Source organism: Ambystoma mexicanum, chromosome 8, assembly GCF_040938575.1.
Source record: "Ambystoma mexicanum isolate Mex_15411 chromosome 8, UKY_AmexF1_1, whole genome shotgun sequence".
Lineage (NCBI taxonomy): Eukaryota > Metazoa > Chordata > Amphibia > Caudata > Ambystomatidae > Ambystoma > Ambystoma mexicanum.
The window spans coordinates 496926324-496942122 of record NC_090929.1 but is presented as its reverse complement, the minus strand read 5'-3'; the positions used below and the strand labels follow the sequence as shown (position 1 = coordinate 496942122).

General features: G+C 44.4%; 1 protein-coding gene across 4 annotated transcripts in view; it reads left to right on the top strand.

Annotated features, from left to right (window-relative positions):
• LOC138472142 (solute carrier family 35 member E2A-like) overlaps positions 1 to 15799 on the top strand; it is a 741922-nt gene that overhangs the window by 566718 nt on the left and 159405 nt on the right. For all 4 annotated transcript variants that reach the window (XM_069610155.1, XM_069610156.1, XM_069610157.1 and 1 more), the window contains exon 8: positions 4499 to 4644. In XM_069610155.1, the coding sequence (XP_069466256.1) occupies positions 4499 to 4644 (146 nt within the window). The remainder of the gene's footprint in view (positions 1 to 4498; positions 4645 to 15799) is intronic.

The window sequence follows — 15799 nt, the reverse complement described above, 5'->3', positions numbered from 1 at the left end:
TTACTGAGGGGACTGGAGTCGTCCTCTCCGAATCATGGGAACCAAAGACTTTTTTTTCAGACTATATGCAAAGACTGTGGTTTCCCTAAAAAAAAGGGGGGGCAGACTTAGAAGTACAGAAGGGGTAGAGTTCAAGTGCCAGCCAAGCCATCCCAAACAAGAGGGGAGCAGAAAACTTCCCTCGGCTGAGTTGTTTGTTATTATTGGTGGTAGGGCAGTCAGATTAGGTTAAGGACAGAGGACAGCTATTTATTTTTAGACATCCTGACTAGAGTCTTCTTTGTTATTTTTGTTCTTTTAGCACAGGGAACCACCATCAGTAGAAGTAGGGCCAGGATAGGCTTTTACATTCTTTAATTGAAGCCAACCAGAATCGAAATGTTTTCATGGGTTTCTCCTATGTCCTACTTACCACTGGATCTTTATTGATTGGAGAACAACCCACCCTCCTCCTCTCTCGAATTAGAAATGGCGTAGGGCTAAGTGAATGAAGAAAACAATCCCAAACATTGGTGTGCCGCCAATGATCTTTGTCTGAATGCCAGCAAGATGGAGATCCTCATCATCGGCACACCTTCACCATCCTTTTCACTCTCTGGCCGGCCTCCCTCGGCCCTCCTACCCCCACCTGCGAGGCTAAGAACCTTGAGGACCTCTTTGACTCCACCCTTTCCTTCGCCGCCCACATCTGAGGTCTCTAAAAAGTCAAACTTCCTACTGCACCTCCTCAGAGGTACTCTGCCTTTCCTCTCCTTCCCCCAGAAGCTCATGGTATCCCAAGCTCTGGTTCTCTCTAGGTTGGACTATTGTAACAGCCTCTTTCCAAATCTACCTGCCTCTACTCTCCGTCCTCTGCAACTAATCCAGAACAGGACTGCAAGACTTGTCCTTGGCCTCAAGCCCTGGGATCGTATCTCTCCAGCTCTGAAATCTCTCCATTGGCTCCAGGTGGATGCACGGATTAAATTCAAAACCCTCTGCATTGTCCACAAGGCTTTCTGGGGCCTGGGTCCAAAATAGCTATCCCTCTGCAAATACCTCCCCTCTCGAGCTCTTCGCTCCTCTACCTCAAACTCCCTCCGGTTCAGTCGTTTTTGAAAGAAACGAGCTGAGGGTAGATCTGTCTTCGGCTGGGGCCTCCCTCCGCAACAGCCTCCCTGCCACTCTAAAACTTGAGAACCATCTCTGGTTCCGGAAGCACCTCAAGACCTTCCTCTTTTCTTCTGCCTTCGCTCCCTATCTCCCTTGCTTATCTGTTCTCTTGGCACTGTGCACCTGGCTACCCTCTGTCCTCCGGGCCCCAAGTCCCCTGCTGATCTGTTCTCTTGGCACTGTGCACCTGGCTACCCTCTGTCCTCTGGGCCCCAAGTGCCTGCTCACCCTGCCACCCTTCTGCACTGCCTCCGGGCCACCTCTTGCACTGGGGTCTGTATCTGTACCCATACAGCCCCCCCTTTTTCTTCCTGCACTTATCAGACCTACCCTGTCTGCTGCCTTAAACCTAGCACTTGCAAATTGCTGGCTGCACTGCCACTGTTTGGTGCCTTTATTATTTATTTGTTATTTATCTGTTTCTTCTCTGCTTCGCACTTTCCACTTCTCACCCCTTCCATGCACTTTTCCCCTCCCCTCTGCCATGCACATGGGTGTTCTCAATGTCACTGGGCCTAGTAAGATCGCTGTTTTGTTCTACTCTGTTCCCCTCCCTTGCCTTGTCGCGCAGTTTTAAAAGCACTGCTTTTTCTTTTTTTGACGTGTAAATTTGCAGAACCAAAGGCGTTTAGGCCAAATAGGCACCAATTACCTATCTGGGCACATACATGCTAAAGTATTTTACTTGAAATTATAAGCAGAGTTGTCTCTCCACTGTTAAGTTTTATGGAATTCTGCACCTGAGCTGAGCTGAGATATTCAGCGTTTATGTATTCAATGAAGATACCTAGGAATGAAGAACTAGATTTACAAGTAAGTAAATATTTAGAATTTCATTTCTTTGATTTTCAGTGAGGGATTTTTACTTTGCGTCAGTCTTATGGGAAATGCATACATTGATTGCAACAAAAGTAAATTGCATAATAGATAATGCACTGTGAGCAGTATGGCAGAGTTGGGAGAGAGCAGGGTTGGGGTGGGGGGTGGAGGAATACTTGCCTACCAGCTCCAAACAAATTGGGGTTTGCTTTGCTGATTAGCTGTGAATGGTGCATTGTTGTTCTGGTATTGTCCATTTATGACTTATCGCAAGCTTAAATATGTCTTGACACCTTAATAGGTTATTGTTCCAACGCAATCAGTCATTTCAAACAACCAAAAGTCCGTACATAATCACAATTGGAAGAATGAAACACTGTTGTGCCTGCTGGATTTTCAACCTGTGACCTGCAGGTGTATGTCCATATGGTTCATTAGCATGTGTTGCAATGGATTTTCAGAACCAGTCCTTTGGGGGGGTTCTGAGAGGCCACCCTAGTTAATGAGCAGGGCAATTGACTCTTAAGGCTAGCCAAACCCCATCAAGGTAGTGTAGATTGAGCAGTAAGACAGCCTTCAAGAGCTATAGGAGTGGTGTAGTAGTACAGTTAACCCAACATAAAGCATTCAACTCAATCAACACAAGTACATAAGTATTTAAATCCCGAAGCATATCAAGTAATAGGTAAGTATATATCCCTACATCAACCCATTACCATTCAAATTGAGATCGCCTACACTTTACACTTAAAACAGTAGAAACGTTCAAGGTAATTGAAACAACTAAAACTGTAAGCAGTAAAGTGAAAAAACACGTTACGAATGCAATAAAAACATTTACCTGCATTATAATGTTGAAGCACCTATAACTTAAGTAGTCTTAGTGCCTATGAAAGTCGTTCTTCACAGGTAAGTACTTCTGTGGGGAGTTGGAAGTCTTAAGGGGACAGAGCAAGCAGTGGCCAAGGCATGACACAGCAGCAGTGAAGATCATCCCGATCAGGGAGCAGCAGTTAACAAGGTCGAGACCACAACACAGCCTTTGGAGCACCCCTCTTCATGCAGGAGAGAAGAAGCTGTGGGAGTAATGGTTTTAGGTCACAGGTGGATAGTCTGAAGCGTCCCACTATGCAACACTTCTAAAACCTTCTGGCGCCAGACTTCTTGTGCAGAGGTGTGGACTGGTTGGCCACACCAGCCCATGGATCGAAGCACCGATAAGGGTCTTCTGTGGATTGTTGCAGAGTGGCAGGGCTATGCCGGAACTTTGCTAGAGTCAATGCAGTCCATCTTCACCAGCAGTCTTTGGGTGTTTAGCATGTTGCACCTCTTCTTCGTTGGATTGGCTCCAGTTGAAGATCTGAGAAATGGCTACAGGACTCCCTCTATCCCAAATTCACGCTGGGGGCTGCCATGCCCCAGCCCACCAGTAGAAAGGATCTGCACCATTCAAACTGGACAGCCTCTTGCCCCGCATCTGCTCAGCAACAACCATACCCTGGCTGGAATGTGGGTTGGGTCAACTTTTTTACCTGGACAGGACTTAACATATATGGTATTTCCTGACCTTAGAAGGCAGAAAGAAGGCCAAAGGACCAGATGACAATTAGGTTAAACGCGTGGCATTGCCATTTTGAGTATATGGTACTCAAAATTGCATGATGCGATAAAGCATAAAAGTGCACTGAAAGAAAGTAAACTGGAAAAAAGGTAGAAATTATCCACTGCCACCAGCCCATCATGGAAACATCAAATAATGTAACAAAAAGTATTACAAATGGAAAATAGGGAGACCTAGTATGCCTGCAGAATGTCACTGTGAGGTGACATGTGCTACACTTAAACAAAGAACTCTAGTAAAGCAAAAACAACTTTACATACCTTTTTAATAGTCAGAACAGGGGGAGCTTGAAAAAAAATAAATCTTTCTTACTAGCACTCACAACCCTCTGTTACTCCTTTTTACCTTTTGGACCACTCTCATTTGATGCAATTGCTTGTGCATGTGTGGTGGAGAAAAACAACACTATCCCAAAGCAAAGTGGTAATATTAAACCCATCTCTTGGACCTTAAGGGAAAATATTTTCCAGGGTGTCATTTGACCTAAAGAAACGTGTAGTTTTAGCTGTATCTTGTGGTGCTGTATCTTGGTCATTTTTGCATGCAGGAGTAGTAGTTTGATGTGCACATACCATATGTGCTGGGTACTGCATGTTCACAGAAGCAGCTAGTAGGATGGTGCAGTGGACTCATTTATCGGTTTTTGTGACCAGAAATTCAGATTGGAATACAGATTCCTCCACTCAGCCTCGCATCCTCTTTCTGGAATCAGTAAAAATAGCACCAGTGAATTGAGTAATAGTAAAAACATTTACTACAAATGTGGGCAAGAGTGCTAGATAGGTATCCAGCTATGTATACCATTTTATTAATGCTCTTTGATCTATGTTACTTTGCAACTAATGGTGTGGGATTTGTAGCTAATCTTCAAAATTCTGATTCTCCTTTGTTTAAATTATGATGCAGGACATGCCAGTGATTGGGAAGAGTGGGACGAGTTTCAGCTACAGCCAGGATATTGTGGTGCTACTAATCATAGATGGCATTTTGTTTCATCTTCAAAGTGTGACAGCATATGCGCTCATGGGAAAGATTTCGCCAGTAACATTCAGGTATGATATACATGTGTTCAACTCTTTTGAATACTGGCTGCAGAATTTTCCCAGAGGCTAACACACACACACATTTACAATGTACTTGAATTAATACGTTTAATAATACACGCTGAGTTTACATCTCCCAGAAGAGTGCTGCCGTTTAATTTGTGTTTGCGTGCTTGTTTTGTTGTCTTAAGGCACTAGACAAAGACTGATGCAATGGGGATTACCTCAAAAGAAAAATCTGGTTAAAGGTTTTAGATAAGTCATTATTTTAATTTACAAAGCTCTCCAGCATTGGGTCTTTTATAGGTTAATGGTTTAAAACATTTCTACAGCTAAAGCTGGGAGCCCCAAATACAATGTTATTAATTTGTTTGTTTTGTTTTACTAAAACAAGAAACATGTATCCTCCTTTATTCCCCCGTTGGACTAACACATCACTATGTCTAGTCTCTATTCCCTCAAGAGCACAGGCAGAGCCATTTTATTATGACCTATCCAATGTTGGCTGCCCACATTGCAAAGCCAACAGTTTCTCTTTCAGATTATTTGTATGTCCATTGGTGAAGTAACCCTTCGAAAGAGCTTCTGTCCATCTTTGCTGTGTGGAAGAGAGGTGTGTGTGGGGTGTTATGAAAAAAGAAGATGATTCATTGTCTGGCTTAGTCTGTGCCTGGCCTCTGTGGGCTGCTGTGTGTTGTGCTACTATAGCTGTAGATCTTTATTGTTACCCAGAAGGAAGTTGTTTTTATTCAGGTGCTTTCCCAATAATTTGAGGAAGAATATTCACAAGGAGGACCTTCATTGTCACTGGATGCACTGTCTTCACTGCCATGAGGGACCCTATAAGCTATTGTGGCTTGAATTCAAGGACCAGGAATGACAGGGAGGAGCAGGCTCTCTGTCTGGCAGCACAGGCCCACACGAGAGAAAGCAAATGAGGCAGTGGAAGAGACTTAAAAAGCACTGTGGTGCTGAAGGGGGAAGGAAGCAGCAAGATGGGAAGTACAAAGCCAGGCCTAAAACACATTAGTTGGGGAGGGGTCCAGTGCACCCAAACCAGCTCCAGAAGTGATGGCAGGTTGAAAGAAAACTGTGAACCCTCTGTGGTCGGAGTGTTGTGGGATGCTGGGGGGGAATGCGGGTGATGGCATTGGCAAAAAATCGACTGTATAGACTGTCGTCACTTCCGCAGTTGCTGGCAGAGGAAGCAGCAGTGTTGTTGGGGTGGGAAGACTAGTGCTGTGGCCAGGAAAGAAGCAGCTTTGTGCTTGTCAAGTTTCCCCGGCTCGGGTCATGCCTCGGGCACAGACATCTCAATACTAAGGTGAGTAGTTGGAGGAGTTGTTTCAGGAGGGTGAGGAAGTGCCCTCAGAAGATGTCACCACTTCCAAAGGAACTTCAATCATTCCTTTGTTTTCCATGCACTGGGCACCATTCCTCCTAATATGTCCTGGATACTTCAGTTATAATCTTGAAAACACAATTCACTCCTGAAAATTCGCTGTAGGAGGTGGCATAAATGCTAGAAAGTCGCCCAATCTGTGAAAAGTACATTCTGCATTTTAAGAGCTGAAAATCCTCCTCATATGGCTGCGATTAGGGATGTCAATAGCTATTTGTTCTATACAATTATTAGGCATTCCTTCCATGTCTGATCATGTAAAAGAATTACTTGCAGTGTTTCAGGAAGTATTTTTACCATATGTCTCCTTGCTGTTTTCAACAATAGCTGTTTATTATGAACAGAAATGCTGACCTCTGTATAATATTGTCGTTTCCTCAACATCTCCAACATTTATTTCTCTCGGGTTTTTCTGCCTTATTTAATCTATAGGGAGTCCAATGCCAATGTGGTATCTTTATTTGCATTAATTTCTGTCTAGCTAATTGGAGACCTTTGTTGTGACTATGCAATATTTGAGTAGGCTAGTTCTGTATCGAGCTGCAGCAAGCCACTCCTAGTCCCCAAACCTGAGAATGTTGCTATGAATGAGAAGCTGACCATTGCACTTAGATTTTGTCAGCTTTCTCTAGCCAGCTCTTAAATGTTGCCATTTGTTATGTTTAAGATGATAACAATTTGAAATAATTTGCTTCCGTATTAGAATCCTATACATCCTGTATGTTTTGTATTCCTAATATATTCAATTTAGCCAAAAAACCTGCAATTTACCTTTGTCCCCAAAGGGGGTTTCAAAATGTAGATGAGGGTAGTTATGTAGTAATTCGTTTTTTTGATAAACTATATATAGTACATTTTGTCAGCATTTTTTTTATGTAGAAAAGTAGAATCTGATTGCGTTTCAGTATGAATAGGCAAGACTGTACAATCTATATTTGGTAATGCTAAGCCACCTGAATTGGGGACTCCATACCGTGTGTTAATATGTATTGTCGTCCCATAGAGAAGGTTCCATTTGTTTATGCACGTCTACTAACAATGTATTATTTGTTTGTAAGAGGGGCATATTTAAAGCATGGTGCTGTTTAGGACCATCAAGTATCTAAATTGTATAGTTGCACACCTGGGTATTCACATTAAAGGTATGTATACGAATTTACACAAGACTTGGGTGCAGGGGAGGTAATGCAATCCTGGCACGAAGTTGGAAAAGTAATAGAAGAGAAGCTTGTGTCTGAAGTGTATCAGACACTCCTGTCCCCTGCATGCCTTTTTGCTGAAGATCAGCCGATATTATTATCAAGTGTTAGTCAATCATTAGTGTTAGTACAACATATTATTTTTCACATTCACATATGTAGTAGAAGACAATTCATTGTGTAGGGTTTAGAAATGACACTCGTCAACAATAGATTCTTAGTCCACAGTCGTCTTTTGTGTTCGTAAACAAACAGCACAACACGTTTCGTGAATTCAAGTTCCTTTTATCATATAAAACAAGATGTAACTATATACGAATTATAAGCTAATGCCAAGTGTACATCAAGAGTTAATAGTTGTAGAGTAATTACCACAGATTCTCATAAGGAACCATTTGCAACCGCATTCTTGGACCAGGTGCTTATGTAATAAAATAATAGAAAAAGAGAAGATTCCAAACCTCGTGAATAGTCAATAAGTCAATAAAAATGAGTGCACATGTCAGCTGTGAATATAGAAAATAAAGATCGAAATGACCAAATCTGCCATGTGTTTGTGTCTGAATCAATCGAAAGAAATGTAAAGAAGAGAGTACCTGTAATATGTTATGTGAGATTCACAGGCAAAAATCAGGAAAATCACTAGCATTTCATTCAGAAACAGAACTGGGGGGATCAAGGGAAAGCAATAAAGGAAGAGGAGATGAGTCTTTCCAAATGTGCTGAATAATGTAGTCAGAAAAGTGCTATAACGGAGTAAAAGAACGCTCCAAGAAAAGGGTAACCTATGATTTACTTTATTAGCGCAAGTAAATCCAATCTTAAGATTAAAGAAATGTCCTCTACCAGGAAATCCAAAATGCTAGCGCTCCAAGGAGTGGACAGGCAGTCTGATTCATGTGAGTGCTTCTCATATCTCAATAGCCAAGCACAGTGTGACCAATGGGTACAATATACAGTGTGCCACAAGTAGATCGTATATATATATATATATATATATATATATATATATATATATATATATATAATATGAAGTAACAATGTTAATTGAGCCCTCCAAGTGGCTAAATGACAAAAGCAGCGTTCTTAACTCTGCTTTTGTTCCAAAAGAACAATGCGGGCGGACCACTGTGTTGCTGAACGTAGTCGTAGATTGTAAGCTCAGCCAGGTACGATAGTACGGTCGAGTATCTCAATGTCAAAGTGGAGTAGGACCTATAGTTATAATGTAAGTTGCATTGCCAGATGATCCTGTGTATATATACAGGACCAGATGTTAATATAAAACATAAGAGTACCTTCCAAATGGTATGGTAACCATAAGGTACATTCTTACCTTCGGAATGATTTCAATAATGAAATGTGGGAAAACCGCTGTAACAAAGATTGTGTTAGGGTTGTGTAAGCTGTAGCCATGGAGACGTGTGCTGAACATAGTAGAAGGATTACATAGAGTAGCATGGGGAGTCATGACTACTCGCAAGGTCCATAGAAAGGGGACATAGGGAGTGCTAAGGAAAGGTAAATAACAGAGGAAAGACTGACCAATGTAAAGTGGAATCGAACATCAGTATAGAGCGGAATAGAGCAAAGAATATAAAGAAATAAATATGATGAAAAAGGATGAAAAAGAATAATGTATAATTGGACTGTAATTAAATAAGCGATTACCAAGAGGAAGACAAAAGCAATATCCTTACAATTTAAGTAGCAACTTGGGGTCAGAATGCATTTGTAAATGGCTATTTACTGATAACTACATTAATTCATGTAGTTAGCAATCTATCAGTCTTGAAACTTTATAGATAATAAACAATTAACAAAAGTCTCAATTTGTGCTATACAATTTCATGGTATAGGGTCAACATATAGAATTCAAAATCATATGTCCGTGGATACAAAATATATTAGAAGCCTGGTCCATGAGAAGACATGGCATGCATAGTACATAATATCATATCTGAACTGGTGTGTCATAATGAAACAGTAAAATAATCAATTTCATGGTCTAAATTGAGAAATGAGTTGCATAATATGCAGATCTGAGTCAAAGAAATTCACTGAATAGAGTGAACTATGTTTATAGAAAACAATATAGATAGTACTCTTCATTCATTCCTCTGGGGTGTACAGTATCCAATAAGTGGATCGAGTACATTTCTCTTTGTGCTAGTTTATTGACGTTGGGCCATCAGTCATTTAATTTTTTAAAATTTGTTTATTGGTGAAGTGGCCTAGTTACAACGTATCAAATCAACATCAAGGATTTTTAGTACACCAGATTGCCTTGAAAACTTTTGAAATATTGTCAAACACCCCCCCCCTCCACCACCACCCCCACACAGTGGATAGGAATTTACCAACTCCCCCCTACCCTCTTTAGTCACTGGCAGCTCCAGGGCTTCTGTGCCAGAGGTCTACATGGGTCGAAAAGTGTACATTTCGCCGGGCATACCCCTAGAGCCTCTGGTCCTGTTAACGGGTTCATCTTGGGGGACACATATTCATCCCTGTCCCCTTTTTTTTTCACCGTCATTGAAATGATCTTCCCTCTGCGCCCATGTCCTCACCGCTGAATGGGGGAGAGCACTGCCTGGCCCGTTCCTGCTCTGACCCCCTCTTTCCCCTTCACCGCCCTCACCTTGTGGGCGCTCCGGGTCATATTTAGCCAGAAATTGGGCCCATTCTGTGGGCCTCGTGGAGGTTCTGTTGTGCAGTCTAGCGCCTTATGAGCCCATTCTTTCTCAGACGGGAGATTCTCCCTCTTCCAACTTCCCGCCAGGCACGCCCTCGCCACAAGGAGGAGATAGTGCTGTATGTGCGGGAGTCTCAACCATTCTCCATCAATTGTCTCCATGCCGAACAGCACAGTATGGGGCCCATCTCTCTACCGAGTCCTTCTAGATCTCTGATCCAGCCCAGGACCTCCTTCCAGTACCGCTGCACCTTCTCACAATCCCACCACATGTGCCAATAATTAGCAGATTGTCCACATTTCCTCCAACACGGAGGGTCCGCCCTTGGGAACATTTTGGCTATTCTTACTGGGTCCCACTGCCATCTGTATAAGAGTTTCAATTTGTGTTGTTTATATTGACATGCCATTGACGTGCAGTGGGCTCTAATGCATAATTTCTCCCATTGTTCAGGTTCCATTTCTAGCCCCAAGTCTCGGTCCCATTTCCTCTTAGTCCCACTGATGTCTTCCCCTTTCGCTTCTAACAGTGCTTGGTACAGCCTAGATATAACACCCTTGGTTCCCCTCTCAGAGTCCAGCAGCTTTTCCGTTCGGGACAGGTTCCTCTGTACGGGACAGCTCCCTCTGTAGGCTCGTCTTCCAGTCGTCTGACATTAGCACCCCTTTGAGCTGCAGGTACTTAAAGGCTGATAAGCTACCTATCCCCAGTGATCCTTCTAGGGCAATTATATGAAACTATCTTTCTTCAGGAACCTCCCCACTCTTTCCAGCCCTGCCTCAAACCATTCCTGATTCCTCCCATGGTCCGGTATACGTTCACATATTGGGGGATCCATATACGGCTCAAGGGGGATGGCCAAGTAGTACCACCGACCATTTCTCTTTTGACTCTCCAGAACTTCCATAGAGGGCCCAGGATTCTATGCCGCAGCCCACAACCATTCTCCTAGGGTTACGGGTTTGCATCTCTGGTAGTCCCACCCCTCCTTTTTCCTTAGGCTGCACCAGTATCTTGTATGCCACCCTCTGTTTTCCCCCCTGCCTAAGAAATCTCAGTATTCTTTTTTTAATCTCCACGAAGTGTGATTCTGGGATCTCTACCGGGAGTGCCTGGTAGAGGAATAACACTTTGGAGGGTAACATCATTTTGATCGCGTTCACTCTTCCTAGTCAGGAGATCATTAACCTCAACCACGTTTCCATGTCCCTGAACACTTTATAATGGAGGGAAGTTGCATTCATATAGTCTATCTAGGTCTCTCGGAATCCTCACCCCCAGGTACCTTTATAACATTCCTCTCTACTGGAATTCCCAGGTCCGCCCAGCTGCTAAGTTGACCCTCTGTGCACTCATGGACTGGGAGGAGAGTCGACTTGTTAACCTTGAAGCCTGACACAGCCCCCCATTCGTCTAAAGCTTTCAGCACCCCCTTTATTGATCTTGTTGTGTCTGAGAGATATAGCAAAACATTGTCTGCATACATGCTCAATTTGAGAGTCTACGCTCCCACTTGTATCCCCTTTATCTGGTTGTTGTTCCGTGCCATCTGCCCAAACGGCTCCATCGTCAGTGTGAATAACAGGGGAGATGGAGGGCATCCCTGCCAAGTGCCCCTACTGAGTTTGAACTCCCTGGATGTAGCTCCGTTCACCACCACCCTCGCTGTTGGCCCCGAGTAAATAGCACCTATTGCCAGACACATTCTTTCCCCCACCCCCAATTTGCGTAGCTTTGCGAAGAGGAAGCCCCACTCCACCTTATCAAAGGCTTTTTCGTTGTCCAGGCTCAGTAATGCCTGGTCTTCTGGGTTGCCCTTTGTATGTTCTATGAGGTCCAGGGTCTTTTTAATTGCGTCTGGGCCTTGTCTGCCTGCTATAAACCCCATCTTGTGTGGCTGAACTATGCGGGGCAGCTTGGCTTTCAGTCTTGTCGCTAGAATTCTTGTAAAAAAAAATGTCATCTACATTGAAGAGTGAGATTGGGTGGTATGATGGGCATTGAGTCTGGTGCCTCCCTTCTTTTGGGATAAAAGATATCAGTGCTTTATTAAATGTTGTGGGGGCCTTCCCCGTGTCTAAAATGTGGTTATATCAACAGACCTCCCCACATGGCCTTCCCTGCATCCCAGACGACTTCAAAACTCGCCTCCCCCGTGTCATCTAATTCAAAATAGTCTCCTATCTACTTGGCTAGCTGGTCCGCAAAGACTGGGCCATACCAGAGCGATTAATTGCAGCACCATGTGCCCATGGGTCTGTACAGGCTTGTCACGTCTATGGTCATAGTGACCATGTCATGGTCCGTCCATCCCACCAGTCTGATACCACTCCCCGTTCTCCTTCTTGCATGTTCTTTGTTAACACGTAAGTAGTCAATCCTAGAGTATGTTTTATGGGGCACCAAATAGAACGTTTATCCCTCCTGCCGTGGGTGCTGACTCCTCCATACATCCACTAGACCTCGCCTCTCGATAGCCAAACCCAGGTGTCCCAGTCTGTCACCTCCCCCTACCTCTGTCCCATTCCTCCCCTTCCTGTCCCAGGTTTCATTTGCTCTGGCGTTTAGGCCCCCCACCTCCTATTATGTACAGGTCTGCCACATACCCATGTATTGCATCAAACGCCTCGCTCCAAAAAGTGCTCTTGGCCTTGGTTAGGGATGTATATCGTTGCCAGTAACAATCTAGCTCCCTCTAGGTTGCCCTGCAGGATCATCATTTGTAACACTTACCTGGGACTCAGCAGGAGCGTAATGCCTTCTCAGCCAGAGGATCTGTTATTTGGGCACTTTTTTGGATTCTTTTTCTGTGAAAACAACAATAATAACAATAGAACTCTAATTTCTATTTGCGGGGAATAAACTGCATATAGCAGTGTGCCTTTGATAATTCCTCCCTTCTCACCTGTTTGTTTGGTGGAGCTCTCAATCCTGTATTCTACAGGGGCGCGTTGGTATGAAACTTTTAACTTGAAAGCCTGCAGTGTTCAAATGATTCTTGTCAGAATAATGTCCTTGCTTTTCTAGAGTTATCTTGGGTAGGTATTTGGTGAGGAAATATTATAGTTCATTAGATTCTGAACAGTCCCTACGTTGGAGAGATCTTAACTTGCAGGTTCTTGGTTCTCAGAAAAGGTTATGACTGCGGTATGGCTGCGACTATACTCTGTTTGAAGAAGCGTTTAGAAAACGTAAGTTCATCATAACTGAGTAATTGCAGCCTTCAGAGATGAGCGCAGTAATAATTAAGCGAAAAAAACTTGCTGAGACTTCAGGTAAGCAACGTATGTAAAACTTCTTCTTTCTTATTTCTAGAAGTTCATTCATTCATGAAAATACCTTTTTGTTTGCAGCTTTTCGGAAAGCTGTAGATGAAATAACTTTGGACGATGCAGAGTCTGATGAGGAAACTTCTGAATGAAGGCACTGCGACCGCGGACGAAGACTGCTACGAAGAAGATGCTCCGGCTGTGAAGGAACTTCTGACAGGAGATGCAGAGACTACGAAATAAACTGCTGACTGAAGAAACGCTTCGGAAATACTACTGATCGGTAAGTCTTTTTAAAAACAATGGAATTCTGTTGAATTTCCGTGGAAACTAATGTCTCTGAACTTTCTTTTCTTTGACAGGTTCTGTCATGTGATCGCTGGTAGCGTTACCCATTGTCAGCGGAGAAGACGCGAAGCGAGCGCTCCAGCGGAGGTGCAGCTTAAGTAGCTCCCGCTGCAATAGGTATAGTATGTGCTGTAAGTTAATGATGGACTTGGTGGCAGCCTAGTTCAGTGTATGAAAACCATTGTTAAGTGCTATGTGAGCCTTTAGGTGCAATGCTATGAACGAGACAAATGCCATTTGTGCCAGGCTTGTAGCCACTGTTGACCCACTGACTGAGGTGAAGTTCCTTGCTTCACTAGTATGCCTGTATGGGAACTGTGCTCCTTTGCTGGGATCATGACAGCAGTCTGCCTTCAAGCAGACTTGTAGCCAAGCAATCCTGTAATATGCATTGTCTGTGGAGTAAAATGCCAACTCCCCTTTTTTTTTTTTGAGTGTTCCCAGATGCCCAGTGTACCTGCCCTATCCCTCCTCCTTTCAATGGCCACTGCTCTACCTGTAATAGGCGTGTTTCCTCTAGAAACACAATATCCAGTTTGGCTTTTCGGAATTCACGCACCGTTAGGGTCCTCTTTGCGGATGAGTTGAGGCTTTTCACATTGAGTGTGCCCACGGTTAGACCCATCCTTGCATCACCCTTCACCGTGCCTCGTGTACCTCCCCCTTCCCTCTCCAGACTGTATATCCCGTTTCCAACGTTACCCTCTGTCTCTCACCCATAGTTTGGAGACATAGTCCGGTCTTCCACAATTGTCAACCTGGTGCCAGCCCCTTCAACTAACTTATAGTATAACTTTTGAACTTTTTGGGACCCCAGCTTGGTATATTGGACTGTAGTCTAAGATGCCCCCTCTCTCACAAAGGGCCACTTCGAGGCGAATGGAGTTGCCCCCCTTCAGCAATTCTTGCGTATATTGCGGAGCATCCGCCTAGTTTCGTTTTCCATGTTATAGTTTACTCAGTTTAATCCCTGGCGTCATTTTCCGGACACTGTTGTTCGTGCATGGGGGGGGGGGTGCTTTTCGAGGCGAGGGCCCGGTGAGACTCATGTATTTCCTCCTCGACTGCCACCTTCTTCTCTGTGGTGGGGAGCGGTCTTTCGCTCCTAGCAGACCTGCCCTGCGAACTTTCTTGCTCAGCGCGTGTCTGCTTTGAGGTGTCTCAGGGCTTGCTCTTCTGCTGACGTTAGTTGATAGTCCACCCCTTCCATTTCAAATTCCAATGAGAATGGGAATCCCCACCGGTACCGGATATCTTTTCCCCTCAGCCATGCCGTTAGAGGTCTGCAACTTCTGCGCCTCGCCAAGGTAAGATTTGATAAGTCCTGGTATATTGTGGCTTTGGAGCCCTCGAATTCTACCTCACATTGTTGGTTCGCCCTGTTAAGTACTTCGGTATTGTCTTTGTAGCTCAGGAACCTAGCCACTATGGACCGGGGGGCGTTTCTCTGTGCCCTCTCAAGGTGTACTGACTTGACCCCTTCTGCTTCAAAGAGTTGGTTTACCAGACCAATAACTTTCTCCTCCACTTGTCTTGGAGTTTCCCTCCCCGATTTCTTCAGCCCCAGTATCCTTATGTTACGTTTCTCTGTTTTCAAGAAAATCCATCTTGAACAGGACCTCTTCCTCTCTGAGCTCTAGTTCTGTTGTCCTCGGATCCAAGCTCATTTCCACCAGGTCTGCGTTCAGCTCATTATGTTCGAGGCCTTCCACCTTGTCCTCAACCGCCGTCATTCTCCGAGTCAGGTCCGTCAGGGAGACCTGCAAGTCCCCCCTGAGGGCCTTGATATCTGCCAGGATGTGACATGTATCCTCTTTCGTGGAGAATCTGGACAGATCTATCCATGTCGCCATTTATGCTGCCGAAGAGCTCCCCTGTCGTTTCTCCTCACTGTCTTGAGAGGCATTCCTTTCGTTCCCTTGCTTCTGCTGCGCCGGCTGTAGCTGTCTTTTGTCGCACTGCGGTTTTCTTGGGGTCAAGCTTATATTCTGACTCCAGTAAAGTACTTCCTCTTGAGGGCTGTTCTGATTTTGGCACTGACCGTGGGTGGCCCGCCTCGCCATTCCTTGATGTTGTCCAGTTGTTCACTGTCTCATTTCTTGTCGGGGAGTGCCCTTCTATGGCACCTGGATCACTTGGTGTGTCCTCGGACACCGGAAGTCGTGTCCCGGGTGTGGCCCTGTGCTCCTCTCACTTCTCCCCTTGTAGAGTATGGTGTGTATGGGCACAGCGAGGTTCTCCCTGGGCCCT